Below are 22,250 nucleotides of genomic sequence, written 5' to 3' on the forward strand. Positions count from 1 at the left end.
TACCACAGCAAACATCCTCCTCACCACTTTGAAGGGATGATAGCGTTCTCCATCCAGTTCCAGTGGAAGATGCCAAAACTTTTCTTCTGTGCTTGATTCTGTCCCACAACCCTCACATTTGTTCTTGTGTGTCAACACTATGTTGAATATCTTCAAAGGAAGAACAACAGTTTGTCATTCACATTTTAAAAGGTCGGACGTGGATCAAACAACTATCTTTTGCAAAAGCTGTCGAGCAGAAGTTGTAGCCGGCGATGCTAACACTAGCAATTAGCTTCACCACCTTAGCCGAAAACACGTTTTAGAGTACCAGGAATTTCATAAACTAAGATCCACATCCACAGCTCAATCTGCAGCAGCGGTCAGACGTCCATTCAAGATGCGTTTGCTGAAGGGACTGTATATGAGGGGGAAAAAAAAAAAAAAAAAAAGCAAGCGGCAGGTTGAGATAACAATCGCAATCAGCAATCTGGACATGAAAAAAAAACATGATGCAGTCCTTCTGACAGTAAAATGGGCTATTTAAAGCCAATCAACTGCAGTAATTATCTTCTTATTAGAAGAAAATGTGTGTAACAACACTCTTGCATGAAAAAAATACCGTCAAATACCGTGAAACCGGTATGAATTTAAAAAAAACCGTGATATGAAATTTTTGCCATACCGCCCAGCCCTAAGATCAATGCATTCCGACTGTTTACAACACTATTTATGGAGAACTGATGAATTCCTTCTCTACTTAATTTGACAGCGGAGCACGGAAAATGCCAAAGCTTAAGAGCATCTTCTCAGATGAACTGCAAAAAGAATTTCCAACATACCGAGATGAAAAATAGAATGTAGAAGAGAAGCAGGATGAAGAAAACAAAGATTAAAAGTATATATCTTTTTTATATCTTTTTTGTTTGTTAAGTTACTATTTTGGTGAGACTCTTATATTCTTCTATCTTATTACAGTTATTAAGAAATGTATTGTTGAAGCTGGATTTTCTAACAGAAGAGTTCATATTGAGAACATTATTGAATATTTGTAAAGAGTCTAAGAGAGCTATTATTTTGTTACAAGTTTTTACATTTCATTTTATTTTGTTAAGAGAAGTTAGTTTCGCATCATTGAAGCATAGTAAAGCATGATCATCAATCTCTGAGAAGCCTATCAGAATTTGTGTTTCGAGCCCCCCCCCCCCCCCCCTCTTTTTTGAAGTCCAAAACATGGTCACCCTAATTATTTGGAAAAATAGAGCAAAAGGCTTCAATATATCAGTGTACGTATTCATTCAATATATATGAAGGGAAATATATTTAATGTTTTGCACAAGTATTTCAGCAAACAATCAGTGAAATTGCGTTCCTGCCACTGCCGCTTCAGGGGAGACACTGGTCACAGAATACACATTCAGCATGGAACAAATTTTCAATGAACTCAAACAAAAGACCTTTTGCCCAGCAACTTCTGAAAACCACGGGTTTATCAATAAACACAGCTCTTAAAGAAACACACCACCCTGTCCAGAAGTCACGTGAATTCCTGTAAATGAGAAATACTGAAAGTGAAAATCAGTCACACACAATGACTCAGCACTATCTGGACTACATCACCTTTCATTGTCACAGAAGGAAAACTGAGTTCATAAAATCAATCATGACCTCATTCTCAATACAAAAGGAACACAACTGGAACAAAACTGGTGAAAATATGAAATGTGTTTGTAATCCCTTTCTCAAAGTACATTCAATACTAAATACTTCTTAGTATAACATTCTGTCATCTTTCATCGTTGGTGTAACTTGTGTGATTATGTGATCATACTGTTTCTCTTTCTATTCCTCATCTTCACCCAGAGCTGCCATTTCTTAGGTCAAAGTGTGAGAAACCCATTAACTTCATGATAATAGGCATCATAAGGTCATCATAATGATGACCTTCCATGATTAAGACGTGCTCCATCAGCAGCTGAATGGCTGAACTGGAAGGTCAGAGCACTGAGAGGGACAGCAGATCACTTCTGGCCTGAGTTTTTAGTTGCATCCTCCTCCTGAAGCAACCTGAACAGGTGGGGGTTCAGGACCTCACTCAGGGACCCTCAGTGGTGGGATTTAAACCAGAGAAGTCCTGTTTACAAGCTTCGTTTCCTAACCTCTAGTTAATTATGGCTTTTAAAAACCATACCATTATCTCAGTCTACAAAAAAATATGCTTGACTTTGTGTTCTTGTTTGCAGGGCCAGTACAAATTTAAGCGCCCTGCACTGAAGGATGGCACTTTGTTCAAGTGTGGTGCAGTGTGGTCTTAAGAGGTGCGCAGGCTGGCGGTGCTGACAGCTGAAGAGATGCAGTACTTTGAGGAGAACATCGCTTGTATGGCTGCAGCAAAACACTGTGAATTCAAATCAGTCAGCGTCCCAGTATCTTCTAAAACATGTACAGAGGATAGTTCAGATGCAATTTCATGCAGGATGCCTGAAACCAGTTTGGGAACTGGTTTTCTTGTTGACACCAAAACAGAAAGAAAACCTGGTGCTTTGTTTGATCGGTGTGTGACTGTGTATCAGCAAGGCAGCTGGACTGAAGTATCATGTCAGCTTCAGAGGGTCAGTGGCTTCTTTAATGCTCTGATATAATTGAACTAAAAGATTCTTTTCAATTAGTCTTGCTGCAGTGTCCCGGTTTTAAAACCTACCTGGAGAGGCAGGACCAGACCAACCTCTGTGTGCAGTGCACGGTGTGCACAGCAGACAAGAAGAAGGTGTGCCAGTTCTGCTGGCAGTGAGCCATGGAAAGGAAAAGATATGAAGATATTCTGGATGAAAAAGGTTTGAACACCTGGAAAGGTACAGTTTGGGTATATTTTTAACAAGTTTTGAGCACTTTTAAAAGCAACATTTGGAGCTGTGTGTTGTGAGTTGTCTACCTGTAGATTTTTCTTCTCTTCACAAATACAACCCAAAACTTACGGGTGTGAAAGCCCCCCAATGAAGAGAGCCTGAAGAATAGAATAGAGAATAGAATGGAGAATATATGAATAGAGAGGCATGAAGTATGCCTTGACAGGCATGAACTTTATCGTTTGTACACAACTGTTTTCCTGATGGAAGCTCCTCTTCAACCTGTAATGCTTCACTTTTCTCCTCCATCCTCTTTCCTTCAAGCTGTGTTCCTATCTTCTCCTCTCTCCATCCTCTCCTTTCCTCCCTCATGTTTTCATGTCTTCTGCTTTCCTCCTCAAAGGGGCAAGTGTACTTGACACTATATAAATCAAGCTGAATTTAATTAAAAAATTAATAAAGCTACTGCAGGCAGCTAACACAAACATTACTGTGTATTGTCTTGCGAGCCATCATGCTGCTAAATTACACCAATTGGACAAGACATATAGCCCTAAATGATCCAGTAGATTATCACTCGCCAGTCTTAATTTTTCTCTTCCTTCTCCTTTCTGTTCTTTCCTTTCTGTCTTCCCGATGAGACCCTCTCAGGTGCCTGACTGGCTCCTGTCAGGAGCTGGTGGGCCCCCTTGTCAGGGATTTTGATAAAAGCATGGTTTACACTTTCCTACACTGACCGTCACATAATTTAAAGGGAGCTCACTCAGTGTGGTGTATTCAGTTCATAACCAGTCCTTGACTGGGGCCCCTGACAGCTCGGGGCCTCAAGCAATTGTTTGGTTTGCCTGCCTTGTTGCGGCCTTACGAGGAGGGCTGCATCAACCTCGACCTGGGGTTTCTGAAGAACTGCAAGCTGACCGTCCTGCCTGAGGTGGAGGAGGTGACTGATTGTCCCTCCATCCTGTATCACCTGCAGTCAGAGGGTGGAGCACAACAAAACAAGCTGCAAGAACATCATCTGTCCTCGCTGTCAGATCGACTTCTGCTTTGTGTGCCTGAAACTCCTGAAGACCAGCACTCACTTCCAGAAATGCAGTGATGGTGTGGCTCCAAAACTAACATCGACCAGTATCCCGGTGTGGTGCAGAAACTAAGAGGCACCACATTCCTGTTATCAGAAATATCAAGATGACTTTCATTTTCTTTGCACTGAAAATCAAATGTTCTACAATCCTGCTTTATATTGACAGCATTTGTTTGTGGTTCCTCTGCGGTATTCTCTGATTTATAAAGATAAAACACTGTTCTTTGTTTATCTGTTATCCTTGATTTGATGTCTGTTCAGTGGTAATTCAACATTAATAAAGATTGTTTTAAAGTTAACATCGTCTACATGTATGGCACAAAGTGGAAATTCTAGGAAAAGCAGAATGCTTGTTTTCTGAACTAAAATTCGTCAAATGTTGAAAGTAAAGCTCACAAACTCCACGAATAAAGGTCTCATTGTCATACCCTCAGTTAAAGGTAAAAAGCTGGAGACTGTTTCAAAGTTAACATCGTCTACGTGTATGGCTCAAAGTGGAAATTAAGCAGAATGCGTGTTTCGTGAACTGAAAGTCCCCAAATGTTACAGGAAAAACTCATGAACTCTAAACAAAGGTCTCAGTGTCAGACCCTCAGTTCATGGAACAAAGCTGGAAGTTAAAACTTCTATTTCAAGCCAAAATAGAACAACAATTTTAAAAAAAGAAGAAAATTATGGACACCGGCGCGGACAGTCAGCTGTTTCTTCTCCGCCATGTCGATCTTCTCCCAGGCGACGGTCATCAGCTTGACGTCGGTGGGGGCCCAGTCGGCGGAGGGTCAGCCCGCCGTGTCGGGGAGGAAGCTGGGCCCCACAATGGAGACAGTGGACCCAGTGTCGACGAGGGCGTGGCAGGGTTGATTGTTTACGTGACAGGACAGATACAGCCCTTTTGTGGGGCCGCACTGTCCCACCAGCGGACACTGATCTTGGCGAGTGGTTTGAGCGGGGAGCGGTGACCCCCACACGGCGCCGCTCCTCTCCCGTTTGTTTTTGGGGCGGGCGCCGGACAGTTCCTTGTGACGTGGCCTGGCTCACCACACCGGTAGCAGCGGTCATCTTCATGGCGTTTGCGACGAATTGTTTGTGGCGATATCGAGTACTGCGCCTGGAGGGCTGCTTCGGTGTCTTCTTTGGTGGCGTTAGCCAGTTGAACACGGGGCGGTGATTTGGCGCCGACCCGCGGTGTGGAGAGGATAGTCTCGGCTCATTCTGCTTCCCAGAGGGCCTCCTCCAAGGTCTGCGGTGTAGCGAGGTGCACATGCTGACGCAGCCACTCGGGCGTGAGTCCTTGCAGGAATGCATGGAGGACCAGTTCCTCCAGCATGCTTACGGGGACGATGGGGAAGCCTTGCCGTGCGTATAGCTGGACGTCAGCCGCGAAGGAGCCCAGGTTTTCTCCTTCGCGGCGGCGGCCGTTATTCAGCTTTTCCCTTTCAGCGGCCTCTAAGGTGCGCTGCCTGAAGCGCCGCTCGAGTGCGGTGATTAACGCAGCCAGGACCCACTCTTTTCTGGGCACCAAGTCGAAGAGAACTTGCTGGGCCTTGCCTTCGAAGGCCAGGGCTAGATGCGCGGCGGTGTCTTGGTCACTCCAGCTGTTGTGCGTTGCAGCGACTCGTGTCTGCTTGATGAAGAGCTCCAGTGAGTAGGCGCCGTCATACTTTGGCAGCTTGACGGGAGCTCTCGCCGGAGCGGTGGGCAGGCGAGCTCCCGCATTCACGCCATCGCCACCGTCCTCAGCCATCCTCGCCGCTTCTGGACGGTGCTTCCGCCGATCGCTGGACCCGTCTGGCAATCTCACTTTGAATATGGTTGGATGAGTCAAAAATGCACTATTTCAGAGGGCTTTTATTTTGAAACTACACATCAGATCTGGATGACACTTGGTGAATGGGACCCTGGGGAGTCTACTATCAGTCAGAAGTGGACTGGTTTGTTGGCAACAAGGTATTTGTTCTTGGTGTGTGTTCGTGTTTAATTTGATAGAGTTAGTTCTGACATTGTAGCAGGAGAATATCTATTTCACTGTGCCTGTCACTCCAGGTCGTGAAAACTTAAAGGTGCTGTAGGCAGGATTTTGCTAGTCAATGCTAATTTTTCTGTGTTTTCTTTGGATTAAATGTTAGAGTATCCATTGATAATCCTTTAGGACTGTAGCATAATTGCACTACCGTGAGGGCGCAGCGTTTCCATCTATCTCTGTTCTGAGCTGAAAAGGAATCTCGACAGCTCCAGGTATCTTTGACCAATGAGAAGAGCCCCTGAGGCTCTAACCGTGATTGGTCAAGGGGCGTTCGTCACACGTTCTTGTGGGAGGGGCTTAACTTGCATAAGGGCATGATGTCAGAGAAAACAAGACAGGATTGGCTGTGCTGGTTTTCAAATCGCCATCTTAGATGGGTCAAATCGCCATCTTGCTTAGGTAACCCTAAGCAAGATGGCGGCAATGCCAAATCCTGCCTACAGCACCTTTAAGAAAACTAACTTGGTTAACCAAATCAAAAGAGAGCTCTCATTCAACTTGACCCAACTTTTATTGTGAAGTCACTGTGAAAATGCTGTTCCCGTAATGCACAGAGTATGCACGCACCATAGAATCAATTGAGTGCCAGCTTGACCGTGCTTTCTGAAATGAGGACGGGCTTGACCGCAGTGGTAGGTTTGTATTCAGTGGAGTGAGAATCTATTCAGAAGAAATGCTGGCATTTGCCTGAACGCATCACTGGAGAACCGAAAGAGAAACTACACAAAGGCTGGTGTGTGTGTGTGTGCGTGTGTGTGTGTCATCAGACTAAAGCAAGTTCATGATACGATTGCAGCATTTGCTTTGACAGAGTCTCAGAAAGAAAAACCCTGCTGGAGAAACAAGTGTGAAGTTGAGTCTGTTCAGTGAAGGATAATGTCTAAAGGGAAGAGCAAGGGACGAGGACGTGACTCAAGCTTCACCAAAGGTAAGAGATGAATTAAACACTCCGGAAATGTCACACAGATGTGTAATGATGTATTTTTTTTCCACTCAGATAATCAGTTCTATGGCCTCAGAAACCAAGGATCAACATCTTACTTGAACAGCGTGCTGCAGGTGCTGTTCATGAATGAAGAGTTCAGAGAAGCTGTGAAAAGGTTTGTGACCAAGTTTATTCTGCACCCTGCATGTATGATAGGATGCAGTGTGTCTGTTTGTCTCTGATCACTTGATCTTCACTGTGACAGGCACACTGAGGACAACAGTAACACAACACACATTGACAGACAGCTGTCAGAGCTGTTTGATGAGTTAAAGAAAGGCCCAGCAGAGACCATCGGAATCACAGACAAGCTGGGAATTCGCTCAGGTACAGTGTGACAGTGTTTTAGATTGAATGGCTTGGTTTCACTGCATCTGTGGAAAAATAGTGAAATGATTATTAAACAATCCTAGAAAAAGTGATTCTATAGTTCTGCTAAGCTTTGATAAGCTACTGTAGAATCACTCCTATTTCCATTTGTCAGAGAATTACTCCCTCACAGTTTGTGGACCAGAGACTGATCCATTTAACCTAGAAATCGGACAAAAAAAAAAGAAAATTAAATGTATGAACTCATCAAAGTAGCCCAAGTGTTAATTCTTCAAACAAATTCCAGAACCTTCTAGGAAATAAGAGCCTGTATGATAAGAAATGATGCTGGTAAATTAGTAGTTAATGAATGGACGTAAATCCAGCTGTACGAGTAAGTGCGTGCCCGCTATTGGTACTCTCCCTGGCACAGCCAATCAACTGAGACAACAAAAAAGCTTGACGCACCAATCCCCGCCGCCCGGTGGCGCAGCTCCACGCCCCGAAGGGTATACCCCGAGCTTGAGGCAGCCATTCTCCCTTTTTCTGAATCAGCCAAGTAAGGGAAGCAGACAGCTGGGCCAGCAGGTAGGCGGGCACGCACTTACTCGTAGAACTGGAGTTACGTCCAGTAACTACTAATTCTACTTCTTAAAGGGGCTGTATCATGCTTCTTTAGCTAGTCCAAACCCTAGAAATGGCATTAACATGGTAATAGTTTATTTTTGGCGCTAAGGAAAAGTAATTTTGTGTGAAATAAAAGATTTTCTGGGCTAACTCTGAAACCCGGAGGAGAAAACGCTCCGTTTCACTGAAAATCCCGCCTCTCCCCCTGTGGACTTTGACTGACAGCGTAATCCAACCAATCAGTGCTTCAAAACAAATACGCTGGCGAGCTTTAGCTCTTTAGCTCTAGCTTCTCCACACACAAAACGTCTTTTCCTGTGAGAAACTCACCAAGCACAGACCCTTCAGACTCTTGCTCTTGCTTGACTGTTGCTTTCAGACGATGGTCAAAGTTTATCCTCAAAATCAGAGTTACAAAAAGCAGCAACGCTGATTGCCGAGGGCCTGCGGGAGGGGGGCTCAGGGGAGCCATCTTCACAGTGTGATGTAAACGTGGGAAAACAGAGCGTTTTCACGGGTGCGGGAGGGGCTGCCTCTCCGAGCAGCACAAACACTAGGAAAGCTTAAACACGCGGGCACAAAGGAAAAAAAAACGCTCTGGGGGTGTTTTCGGTGAGTACATAACTATATAACAAGGTTAAAACATACAAAAAGTGAATTTTGCGTGATACAGCCCCTTTAAGTGCTAAGCCCGCCTACGGGCTTCGCTAGTGGCACACACCAGGAAGGCCGTAGGTCGATGAATGTACTTCCAGCTGGCCTGCTGACGAGATTGGTGCGTAAGACGGAAGTAAACAAACAGTTCATCCAGAACGGCCGCAGAACTCCTGAAGAACGAGGCGGGCATCCATGCACCGAATTGCCGTCCGCGACGTGAACAAGCATCACCACAGCGACACACACACATGCCGGCCGGGGCAAAGCCACAGCGGCAGGCGGGGAAAACCTAGCCTGACCAGCCATGACCAAAACGTGCTTCTCCAATACTTTACAAAGACGCGGTTTGGTCTGGGGTCACAGCGCCTATTCTCAGTTTCTCACAATTTTTTTAATTTGTGTATGAAGGCAGCTCATTGGCTGAGCGGCGGCCAATGGGAGCCCCCGTGTGTGACGTGCAATAACATGCGACGGACCCGGGTATGTCAACAAACGAGAGTCGCTGTAGTCACGTGGCGCGGTGCTGCATGCAGCATTTGGGGATTTAAAGGAGTCATATGATGCAAAATTCACTTTAAAAAGGTGTCTTGACAGTCATATTACCTCCCAGAGCCTCTGTATGAGCCCCCAGAAGTGAAAAATTCAGTCACCTCCCTCAATTGCGCACTCAAATTTTAAGGAAAGACAGCTGGCTCCTCATCATCAGCTGCAATTGAACCATACACAGTGGTTCCTCCAGTCGACGCCGATGGTAAGCCAGACACCCAAACTCTGGTTCTGTAATCAGTCGAGCCTTCGGACACAGCCACTGATGCTCCCTCCACATCCAGATCACTCAAATCAGACAGGGACGAAACTGCCACCCCATCCTCGGATGACTGATTACAAACTGGAAGGAAGTTTACTGGCATAACGAGATTGCGGTGGACCACCTTCTCTTGACCTGAGGAGGGATTCTGAATCCTGAAAGTGTGACTGCCCTCCTGCACCCCAGTCACCACATAAACCACGTTCTCCCAATGGTCAGCAATCTTTCTTTTCCCACGCTCCCCTTTGTTCGCCAGCAAAACCCTGTCACCCAGCTCACAGGCGTGCCCCTAACTTTCCTGTTGTACAGCTCAGCATGGCGCTGTAATTGCTTTGATGCCACCGTCTGCACCACATCTGTGGCTTCCTTCAAATCCTTTCTCAAAGACTGAATGTACCGATCATAATCAGTGACTTCTGGTACATCCAGCACAGAGCCAAAAATGATGTCCACAGGCAGCCTTGGGACCTGCCCAAACATCAGAAGAAATGGTGGATAGCCAGTAGTCTCGTGAACTGTACAATTGTAGGCAAAAGTGAGAGACTTCAGCACTGTGGGCCATTTCTGCTTGGCTTTTGGAGGTAAAGCCCGAATCATGTTCCCCAGGGTCCTGTTCATCCGTTCACAAGAGCCATTCCCCATGGGGTGGTAAGGAGTAGTGTGCGACTTCTGAACACCAGTGACCTCCAACAACTCAGCGATCAAGGCACTCTCAAAGTTGGCCCCCTGATCGGAATGTATTCTTCTGGGGAACCCATAAATGAAGAAATAATTGTGCCATAGTTGATGTGCCACCGCTTTGGCAGACTGACTGGGACACAAAAACACATGAGCCAATTTGGTAAAGTGGTCTGTCACCACCAAGACATCAAGTGATCTGTTGGAAGAGTCTTCGGCCGTCCAGAAATCCACACACACCAGCTCAAGAGGTGCAGTTGTTTTGATGTTCTCCAATGGAGCTCTAGCCTCAGGATCTGGAGACTTTGCCACAACACACCGCCTACAGCGCCGCACATACTCCACCACATCTTTGCACAGCCCCAGCCAAAAGAACCTCTGCCTCACCAGGTACAGTGTCCGCAGTTGACCCTGGTGACCAGCCTCATCATGAACATCACTCAAAACTTTGACCTGCAGTGATGAAGGGACCACATACAGGTATGTTTTGTTCCTCATCAGCACGTTTCTCGATACACGGTACAATATGCCGTCTCTGACTGTCAACTTGCTCCAGTCTCCCAGGAGTCTATTGACCTCTGCTGGCTCCTTAGCCCGCTCTCTCCGTGAAGGTCTCCGCCCCCTTTTCACAAAGGACAGTACTCTGCACAGCACAGTGTCAGCACACTGCTTCTCTAGAAGTTCCTCCTGTGGAATCACCTTCAAACCAGAACAGTCTGGGAACTGCACAGTTTGTGGGAAGTGCGGCAGAAGAAGGGCTTGCTGACACAGCCTGGGCTCCACTCAATCATGTGCCCGGAGGACTGCTGAGACTTCGTCAGCCTCCAGAGACCCTGTTCAATCGCAGCCAGTAATCAAAGGGATCCTCACCCTCCTTTGGCAATGTAGCATAAAAATCAGCCAGAGGCAACTCAGAAGAAACTGTGCCACTGAAGTGTTGTGCCAGAATCTCAAAGACAGGATCTGGGCCTCCAGAAAGGGATACATGTGGCTTACTGCGAACGCCCACTTTAACAACTTCCCGCGCCCTCCCACTGAGCTTACTCAGCACTTCTTCGGCTTGTTCAGCAACTGGAACCCCTTTCTTCTTCAGGTAAGCCAACATCATTTCCTCCCACTCCTGAACAGTGTGTTCATCACGACCATCCCCTCTGAATCCAACAGGCTCTTTAACCTCAGGTTTTATCACCACATTCACATTCAACAGCGATGGATCAATAGCTGTGTTACCTGCTGGACTCACAGAACTAGGTCCCAGGCCGGTACCCAAACGAGACTCTAGGCATGCAGTGATGCTTTCACCTATGGAGAGGCCAATCTGTGCTGGCACGCCAGCCAAGTACTGGTCTGATGCCTCACCCCCTTTTGGAAGCTGTGTTTGACATATGTCATGATCCACGCTGCTGGAAGCACCATCATTTTCCTCCAGAATCCTCACCAAGTCCTGGTGTGGGGGGCACCGGGGAGAGCAAAAATGTACCTCTGCCCCTGCCAACCTCCTGAAGTGGGGTGGATGTCACTGTACCCCGCCCCCTCCCAAAAAACAAACTTTTATCCATCCTGCACAAACAATACAACAGCCCTTTTATGTGGAAATAACCAACAAATAAAACACTAGCAAATGAGGGAAGAAAAAGATTCAATGAGGTTTCCACACAAAATCAAACATTCATGAGCATCTCAAAACATCAGTGTAGACCGAGCTGTTTAACCAGGCAGTAGGAGAAAATGCCACAATTTCTTATACAACACTGCCCCCTAGTGGTGTAATGTGTACCCGACTGTAAAGCCATCGTGACTGACCGGCACTTTCATTCATTGCCATTGCAGGAAGCAATAAACGGCCGTAGTGGGGCAAAATCCCTACAATCGTCTCTGTCCTCGTTATTAAAGAAAATAAAAACACAACGCAGAGTCAAAGGACAGAACTGAACCTGCCAGCACCAGCAGCTGGTATGGTTACACTGGTGTCGTGACCCGTTCAGGTGTTTTCTGCGTCCGAACCGGGCGCCGTCTATTCCTTGGAGCGTTGCAGACGGTGGAGGAAAGCCCGCGCAGTGGACTCCACCCTGTCTGGTGTGAAGCGCGCTCAGACAGAAAAGCCTGCGAATTGGAGCCAGCGCTGTGTGGTGGACGTTTCCGCGGTGGGAAGAGCCACAGAGCTCGGTGGCGTGGTCAGAGACTGAACAGCGGATCAGCGCAGGTGGCGGCGCTGTGTGTCCGGGCGGCTGGATTGAGGAAGCGTCTTCTCTTCTGCTCTGGCTGCGGTCCATTTGATCCGATGAATCTTGATCCGAAGAAACTTGTGGCTTCTTAATGTCTCAAGTGATACTGAGGAAGAAGAAGGGAGAATGGCTGCCTCCAGCTCGGGGTATATCCTTGGGGGCGTGGAGCTGCGCCACCGGGAGGCGGGGATTGGTGCGTCGAGCTTTTTGTTGTCTCAGTTGATTGGCTGCGCCAAGGAGAGTGCCAATAGCGAAGCCCGTAGGCGCGCTAAGCACTTACGAAGTAGAATAATAACATGCAGTCGCTGAAATCCAGTTCATCCACTTTTATTTTTTAAATATATGGCGGTGATCCACTAACAGGATTCCTCTGCTCTCTTCAGTGCATAAACAAAGTGATGCAGCAGAACACTTTGAGAAGATTTTGGCGCTCACCAGTCCCGAGGCGTCAAAGGTAAGAGTGACGGAAACTCCTAAGTTTGATGAAAACTTTTCATCAGCGTGTCAGTCACAGTTTATTTGTGCTTTCAGATATTTCAAGGAAATCTGGTCCACACAACAGAGTGTCTTAAATGTCACAACAAAACTTGTGAAGAGGGGAGATTTTGGCATTTTCCTCTTCCACTGGAGGATTCCTGCGGTCAAAGCTACAGCGTGGTAAGATCAGAATAGATTAGAAAAAATAAATGGACTTTTCTGGGCAAGTTCCTTCGGCAGCATCATTGTATTGAAGGGACAGAAACACACATGCATGTAGTCAAGTGATATGGAGTACAAAAAAAAAATATGTGCAGGAATGGAACTTATTGTGTCTTTCTTGTGATCAGGGTCAGATCTATGATCTGTATGCATTTGTAGAACATGTTGGCAGTTTGAAAAGTGGACACTACACAGCCACAGTCAAGTCTCAGGACGGCAGAGGAGCCAGATGGTACAACTTCCATGATTCGAGCGTTACGCAGGTAAGACTGGTCACAAAATAATCATCCACAATTCAAAACACCTTGTTGCAAAGTCATGTGTTGAAGAGGATAAAAGCATTGAGTAAGATATGAAGCATTTTCCATTTTTATCAACAGCTTAATGACAAACTTTTCAATGAGGACAACAAGAAAGAGTAAGAGTTTTTATTCTTATTCTTTCTTTTATGTGCACTTAAGGAAATACAGGGGAATATAATTTGTTTTATTCTTTTCTGTCTGGTTCCAGCAGTCCTTACCTTCTGTTTTACAGGAAGAGAAAAGGTGAGAATCAAACTCTATTTTTTTCAGTGCCAAATTGTTTTAATTTGTAACTGATGGGATCAAACTGTTTGACATTTTCTTTGAATAACAGCCCGAGTTCTTAAAAGGAAAAGACATTAATTCATTCACAAACTATGTTGGAAGAAGGTTGAAATATAAAAGCACACTGTCTCTGGATTTGACAACAGAACCAAATGAATTGTCTGACTGATAAATAGATTTTCTCCACTCTGAAAAACTCTGTCTGAAAGTTGTGGAAATAGTAAATGGAATTAACTCTTTGGTTCTTTCCATTTCCCAGACATTTACACAATTATAACACTGCTGTGTTGCAACTTTTGAAGAAAAGGATAACATGTCCTGCCTTCAACACCTGCTGTGTTTTCTATAATGTATTGTGGATGAATTACTGGTTGATAAGATTTGACAATCACTGCATCTTGTTTTCCTTGTTTCAGTCATTGTCAGGTTCACTTCTTGAAGCTGGAGTTCTAATTAACTCTCTGTGTTTGCTACAGAGATCGATCCAGACATCAGGGAACGGTCGACCAGCAGCTCTGCTCATGAGAGAGACGACCAGAGTGGAGATGCTGTGAGGAGAGGTGGAGGTGGAAGTGCTGTGGGAGCAGACGACGCTGCAGCGGCTGATTCCACCAGCAGAGAGGAAGAACCGCCAGTCAAACGAAGAAGCAGTGACACGTCCTGTTCAGCAGGGGGGTTAAGAGATCCCTGCAGTACCGAGGTCCAGGACAACAGAGTTTCTGTCCAGCAGAGCAGGCAGAGTCATCAGACTACTGAGAGTAGAGATGACAAGAGATGTGAAAACGTCCGTCTGGCTCAAAATGCACAGCAAGAACCAGCGAGGAAGGAGAAGATGAGAGAAAAAGAGGAAGAAAAGAAAGCAGCAACAAATGTAGAAAAGCAGGGAAGAGAGAAAAAACAGCTCAGTGCAGAGAATTATTTTCAAAACAGTGTCAAAGATCATAAAAACATAGAAGTAGATGTGATTATAAAGAGCAAATCAGATCATGTTATTGAACAGCAAGAAAGGGAAGAAAGGATTGCAACGCCAAACCAGAAAAGAGAGACGTCAAGTGGTGGCGGTGAAGAGAAAGAGCACAGAACAAAAGGAAAAGGCAAAACGGGTAAAGTGGCAGCAGGAAGTGATGAGTTGAACCGTAGGCATGATGGCCGCCAAGTTTATTCTCAGCCAAAAGCAAACAGAGAGGTTAAAACGAGTCAACATGTCGCTGTGTCAGAGGAAGGTTTCACTGCGATCCCAAGCAGCTCCTCTTCCACAAGGAAAGAAAGTCAGAAGCAGAACGATCACACAGACTCTGCATCTGTGTCGAAGAATGAGGAAGAGGAAAGTTTGTGGAAAAAGATTAAACAGAGTTTGAAAGTGAAAGATAGAAAAAAATAGAGAGAAAAGAAAGAAAAACAGATGAAGATGGAAAAAACACCAGACAAACCCAAAAAGAAGAAAAAGACTGGAGACAAGTTGTCTTGTTCTTTCAGTGAGGCCAAGGACTGACCAGGATGTCAACATATCTTATCCAGGAGAAAAAACAAATACTTACAATAGTCCTTTTTTTTCTTTTTTTTCTTTGATGAGGGAAGTTTGTTGAATGATCAAGTGACAACATTTTCACGTTATCTGAGGATATGAAGGAAAGAAAAACAATATGTAGCATCAAACGTGTGTATTTGAATAATATTGTCATTTCATGTTTTAGTGGTGGTGATGTAACATTGTAAAAGTGAAACTGTTTAAATAAACAAAACTAATTAAAACACAGAATGTAAAAGTTTCTGACAGTTTCTAATGTGAAGTATTACAATTCATAGTTTCATTATGTCTTTAAAATGCCTCCAGACATTAAGACTCAAAGTTGTATTATTGGAATAAATTTGACTTCCTGTTTCAATCTTTCATTATATTTTCATCATCCTATCATAAAGGCAGTCACACACGCATCTACAGCTTTCAGTGCTATTTAGAGTCATTTTCTAAAGCATTTTTTCCAATGAAGTCTTTATCTCCACTCAGATAACTCAGGCTGACACTTTCCGCATGCCACAAGGTACTTTAGCCGTTCTCATGTTCTGCTGGTTTAACCTGAGAACACCCTGTGTCAGGAAATGCATACAGAGAATTATTCAGATGTTTGTGCTGCTTGTCATGGAAATCCATTTAACCATTGTCTTACTGTTGCTCAAATCTTTAAGCCTCATCATCTGTCACTTTCAACATTTACAAAAGCGCTGAAATAAAAATATCACTTTGATACTAACTTTACATTAAAAAGTGATGGACTATGAGGTGAGTCTATTTAGTGATTTGTATAAAGTCGTAACTTTAAAATCAATGTAAATGTGTTGAAAGGTAAGAGTGACGGGAACTCCAAAGTTTGAAAAGTAACACCTGTGTGTCAGTCACAGTATATTTGTGCTTTTAGATATTTCAAGGGAATGTGGTCCACACAACAAAGCCTGTGAAGAGGGGCCATTTTGGCATCATCCTCTTCCACTGGAGGATTCCTGTACTCGAAACTACAGTGTGGTAAAATCAGATCAGATTAGATTAGATTCAACTAAAAGAAGTTCACTGATTTGTCTGGAATTGACTTTCAAGGAAATTTAAATTTCTGACAGCATCGCAGAAAGTACAGGAACATGCAGATTAAGAGATCCCTGCAGTACCGAGGTCCAGGACGACAGAGTTTCTGTCCAGCAGAGCAGGCAGAGTCATCAGACTACTGAGAGTAGAGATGACAAGAGATGTGAAAACTTCCATTTGTGTGTATTGCTGTTTGCTGTACATTGTACAGCAAACAGCAGCCAAGATAGGCAAAGAGGATGAGATGACAGCAGCAACATATGTAGAAAAGCAGGGGAAAAAGCAAAAACAGCTCAATGCAGAGAGTTGTTTTCAAAACAGTGTCAAATGTCACAAAAACATAGAAGTAGATGTGATTATAAAGAGCAAATCACATCATGTTATTGAAAAGCGAGAAAGGGAAGAAAGGTTTGCAACGCCAAACCAGAAAAGAGAGACGACAACTGGTGGCAGGAAAGAGCACAAAACAAAAGGAAAAGGCAAAACGGGTAAAGTGGCACCAGGGAGCGATGAGTTGAACCGTAGGCACGATGGCATGATGAACACCTGACCACCCCATAACCTATAGGAAACAGCATCAACACACTGTTCAACTTCACTCAAACTTTATGAGCATATATAAGTACATAATTGTTTGTTTGTTTTTTTCATGTGCTTCACACACAGTTATGTTTCCAATCATGTGCTAAATATTGAAAGCTGCTGTTTGTGAGACTTGGCTTCAGCAAATGCAGCCACAATGTCCTCCATGTCATGAAAAGTCACCAACTGATGTACGAGCCAGTCTTGTGAGCCTCTCCTGGTCCATGATGGACCTCGTGTTGTGGAGGTGCAGGAAAGAGGTTGAAACTCAGTTCGTCCCAAGGTCGAAGCCGTGAATTCCAGCAGGGGAGATAATGTTGGTTTCAAAAATAGCCAGTGTCTCATTGGGACCCATTCAAAAATGCCGATTTTCAGCGTGCAAATAAACAATAAACAATAAACATAAAACACCCGGTTTCAGAACATGTTTTGGTCTCTATCACTAGTTTATATAACTATGCTGGCTTCACCAGACTCTGATTTTCACATAAATCATCTGTTGATTTTATTTTACGAGTTAAAGTTTTGCATAAATCGCCCTATCACAGCGTCTCTGTCTATGTTATGCGGTCATGTGACAGGCTGGATCAACCACATTCACATCCAGTTTCAAATGTTCAGTATGGAGATGTAATGCTGAACTCGCTGAAATCTTCAGAACGGGATTTCAGAACCCTGTGGGTGATGTCATGAAAGGTTCAATGGATGAACAAAGGTTCACCATTGTATTTACTATCTATGCTTCCACCCACCGGCTGAAGACAGTAGGGACTTTTGAAAACTCTTTAATTCCATGTGTATATACCAGTGGCGAGCAGTGACCTGTTACAGTGGACATGCTGAAGTGTCAGCTACAGCCAGCGCCCAATTTTTGGGTATTTATGTATTAATAAAAACACGTCATATGTTTTTTACAGAGCCCCGCAGGTGTTAGGCTGCAGAATATTTTATTAAGACGAGGGCACGCCTTCTATAGTGTGGGTACACGTTAATAAAGCGTTCCCTCCACGCTATATTATAGTGAGGGACCGGGATAAATAAAGCGTTCCCTAGCCATTTATGTTTTTCATATGTGCTAGCTTGACAGTGACAGTCAAAATTCTTTACCGTTTTTGTGATGACTACATCAGGAGTAGGTCGACCACTTGAAATTATTTCCCTCTTTTCTTCAAAAGTTCTCCAGGAAAACGAAACTGAACGCAAAGACTGAATTGTATTGATTTCACTCATTTTGACTCGGCGACTACAAGGGAGTGAAGTTAGGTTATCAAGTGAATCCAGTTATGAGCATGCGCGCTGGCAGATAAGCTGCTTCACTGACAGCTTTTTTGCCATTCAAAATGCTCATGTACAGTAAACACAGCCCCGAGCGCGGAGACTACTCAATATCGCAGTGCGCATGCGCGAAACAAGCTGTCAGCTTTCCAGCTTTTCTCAAAACGGGACAGATAAGGCAGGAATTTCAGACCAAAACAGTAGAACAAAGGTATTTCATTACAGAACACACTGACAGACGAATATTTTCAATTATTTTATTGAAGGGCTTGGGCATGCACTGCATTTATAGCTTATTATGACCGCTTGCGTCTGGTGTATATCTCGCTGACAAGAAGTATAATCAGAATTATTCTTAAGGTGCACTTTCAAATTAAGCAATCTACCTCATGTTAATGTAAATTTGAAAACTATTGTTGTTTTAATTATTTTAATTCATTTGAACATCATTTTTATTTATTTATTTATTTACTTACTTATTTATTTATCTATTCATTTTTGTGCTACTTGGCTTATTATTTTCATATTACCAAAAAGTTATGGCTCAAGACTGTTTCCGTATCAGTGTACATTTAAATAAATATGTTTGAAATAGTTTATGTTGCAATTGTTGTTTGTTTTTTGTTTTTGTTTTTGCTTCAGTTTTTAAGTACTCAGTACAGGTGTGAAAACCCCCTAAGAAGGGAGGCATGAGGTATGGCTTGACAGACATGAAATGTATCCTTTGTACACAACTGTTTTCCTGATGGAAGCTCCTCTTCAACCTGTAATGCCTCAGTTTTCTCCTCCATCCTCTTTCCTTTATGCTATAGTGTACTTGACACTATATCAATAAATCTGAATTTAATTCAAAAATAAATAAAGCTACTGCAGGCAGCTACCACAAACATTACCGTGTACTGACTTGCTATAGAGTATTTGCAGCTGACGTCACACACCCGACCTCGAAATGCATGTCGGGTAGTCACCGCCATGTTGGAGTGAAAACAAACATCCACGCGTATGACGCTCTTTCACTATTCTAGAGGATTATGCGGCTAATTTTGGCCAGAGGAGAGCTTGAATAGATGGAAAATGACCACAAAACGGTAAGGACATAAAATATGTTGTCTTTGGTGTGAACAGCTTTGAGATTTGGCGAAGAATATATGAGAAACATGTGATCTGAGGTCCTGGTGGTGAAATGTGATGATCGGTTTTCGGATTGTTTTGCCGCTGACGGGAGCTGGTCAGCTCAGAGAATATTCTGCCTAGTGTCATCTTAAAGTGTAGATTTTCTAGTTTCATATGATATCCAATATGTTGCAGTCAGTGGCGGACCGTGTATTTCACACTAAGGCCTTCAGAACAGATCCGCCTGAACCAATCCACCTCTCAATAACTATTTTATGTCCATAAAAAAAATCTTATATGCAGATATGCATATAAAGAGTTGTTGCACAGCAGATAGATACTTGTGCAGCCAGAATAAATGCCTTTGCTGAAGTGCACAAGTCTCCTAATACATCTGTGCACATACAATAAGCATCAACAACTTAATAAAACAGAAATATTATTTAGGAAAAGAGGAACATTTTACTCACCAAAATCCCGATTATTTGTAAACAAAATCCATCCTCCTTTCCTTCCTCAAAAAGAGTTCACCTGCTCTGTCATATAGATTATCCGTGAGTTTCAGTTCCATAAAGCCAGGGCTGAAAGTCCAGCTTGTCCTGTGGTATTTCTGGCGTAAGTTTTATTTCTCTTCAGGTCTTCTTCTTCTTCTTCTTCTTCTTCTTCTTCTTCTTCTTCTTCTTCTTCTTCTTCTTCTTCTTCTTCTTTGGAATAATTGAGGTAGGCGACCAACAACTTAGGTGCATACCGCCCCCTACTGTATCTCTTGGTGAATGTAAATCAGAAAGCCTGGATATGCTGTTATTAGTGTACGCTAGCTAGAAGGCGCTGAGACGCCAACTCGAATTGTGATTGGTTGAAGCAACTGTCTGATTGGTTGAAGCAACTGTCTGATTGGTTGAAGCAACTGTCTGATTGGTTGAAGCAGCTGTCTGTTTGACGCTTCACTTTACTTTACTGCGCCATCAGGAACGGACAGTGAAGGCCTCGGGCAGATTTCTTTGACCCTAGCAACAGATGATGCCTGAAATCTGATTTGTTAAATGATTTAATATGAAAAAAAACATGTCTGGAAGCAGCGCAACCACGGGAAAACTATGAAAGGAACTGGAGCATACCGTTTGGAATCATTTATTAATTATTTATGGACAAAATATAATTTACATCAGTCTGTAATTCAGATACTTTTAAGGCCAGCAGAGAAGGCCTTGCAGGCCCTGACGGCCCACCACTGGTTGCAGTGCAGCAAACGGACCTTACGTTGTGTAGCGTTTTTTGTCTGGAGGTGCGGGTGAGGGGGGCATGTCGAACTGTCGCTGGATTTTAAAGTAGTTATAAACCAAACACTCGGTTGTCAAAGTGCAGCTGGAGTGTTCAGTTAGTGAGATTAAGGCTTTTTGTTTGAGACACAATTGAAAGAAATCATCCTCACAGCATTTTAGTCACTTTTTACACTCGATGAAGTGGAGCAGACGGCTGCTGGACCTGGTGCAGGGCCCGGGTTAAATGACTTCCGTGATGAACAAGTCCATTTTGGCCTGGAGTTTAACACTGACATGTAAGTTAGCAGATCTACGCGCTAAATGTCCGCGTACTCCAGGTTGCGGGGTTCTCAGGGGTTCTCCACAGTTCTCAGCTGTGGGCGGCTGGCATTAAGTACGGGTCATGCTGCAGCCTGAAATCCGTATTTTCTCCCGGTACCGGTCTTTGTGTGTTACGTCAAGATTGTCCGCTTGATCAGTCGACATTTTCAACGTTAAAGAACACGAACGCGCACTACTGTATGAAACCGAGTATCATTGGTTGTTTTCATTCCAATATGGCGGCGGTCTTCCAGTTGCCAACTCCTGGGTCACGTGACTGCAAATACTCTATAGCCATCATGCTACTAAATTACACCAATTGTACAAAACATAAAAGGCTCTAATTTGACGGCGCAACTTGGCGATGATCACCAACGGAGGCAGCGCATTCCTATTTTCGACAGGCGCAGAAGAGGGTTTCTGCACTTGCGCCGAAATGGGCGTGGCCGTGCACCAGGGGGAGGGCTCGACAGAATCAGCTGGGCGCAGTGAGAGTTTAGTGCAGAAGGTGTGAGCAGGCTGGGGAGCGGAGGATCTGATGATAATTTGTCTGAGAAAACCTCAGAGGCAGGATTTCAGCTTGTCAGTGTCATGAAAGATACACAAAATCACTCATGAAGCACATAATTGTTTTTATTATCTTCTTTAACACTAGAACATCCAAGATGGTCTGACAGACTGTTTGGGTTTTTAGAATTCAAATAAATTTGTTAAAAAAAATTCCCCTGTCCTCTAATTCTTTGACTTTTCCTAAATATGTGTCTTGTATATTTTTCTGAAGCAAATAAAGTCCTAATAATGACACACATAATATCACAAAGCATTTATACCTCCAAAGGCCAACAGCGGTGTCACAGACCGCTGATAAAAAAGACGCACATCACGGGGCTTTTTTTTTTTTTTCTGATATTGATTTGTTTTGGTTCATGCGCACATCTGAACAGGGGGCTAGCTCTGACAGCAGACAATCAGACAGACGGCCAAAAATATCAACCAAATCCCAAAAGAAAGATAGTAAAAACAGGCATAAATAAGAGATATAAGGTGGAAGAAGCTTTAGCAATGATACAGGAGGTCAGTGAGGGGGGATCGGATGGCGGAGACGTGTCAGACAACAGCGATCTTGACTGGAGTGAAGAGGAAGAAAGTTCTGAATCAAAGTCAGAACAGCCACGGGCCAAACAGCGTAAAGAAATGTAATCCTGCTGCCCCAAAAATACCCGACCGACCTCCAGCTGCTGTACAGTCCAGGCAGAACCTGCAGTGGCGCATGAAGCGCTCACGCGTCACCTCCAGGTAGAGAATTACTGTAGGCTACTGTCAGTTTACAACTAAATAATAACAACATAAAATGGTGTAAAAAAAATTAAAATAAACTAATGTAATAAACCTCAACACAACAGTGAACACAGTATTGACAGCAGGGGCACTGGCCCAGCGTCTCCAGAGGTGCCAATTACAGACTCAGGTAAAATATTATATCCTCCATCAAAGTACAGCAAACCATGTATTTTTCATTTCCAAAAATTAATTTTAGAACGAACATATTTTCTGAATAAATACCTTTGTCCTGTGGAGCCTGCAGTCCAGAATCAAACGAGCAGGGTGAGGA

At 43.9% G+C, this 22,250-nt stretch overlaps 1 protein-coding gene across 1 annotated transcript; it reads left to right on the top strand.

The window, feature by feature from the left end:
- The first annotated feature begins 6,273 nt into the window (after window positions 1-6,273).
- LOC115383670 (splicing regulatory glutamine/lysine-rich protein 1-like) lies at window positions 6,274-15,276 on the top strand. Its single transcript, XM_030085816.1, has 9 exons — window positions 6,274-6,860; window positions 6,930-7,032; window positions 7,123-7,244; window positions 12,605-12,675; window positions 12,753-12,878; window positions 13,049-13,183; window positions 13,301-13,338; window positions 13,431-13,465; window positions 13,984-15,276. Exons 1-9 carry the CDS (start codon window positions 6,809-6,811, stop codon window positions 14,886-14,888), a joined length of 1,587 nt encoding a protein of 528 aa, XP_029941676.1. The 5' UTR covers window positions 6,274-6,808; the 3' UTR covers window positions 14,889-15,276.
- Window positions 15,277-22,250: the final 6,974 nt, after the last annotated feature.

The sequence above is a fragment of the Salarias fasciatus genome, chromosome 3 (genome assembly GCF_902148845.1).
Source record: "Salarias fasciatus chromosome 3, fSalaFa1.1, whole genome shotgun sequence".
Lineage (NCBI taxonomy): Eukaryota > Metazoa > Chordata > Actinopteri > Blenniiformes > Blenniidae > Salarias > Salarias fasciatus.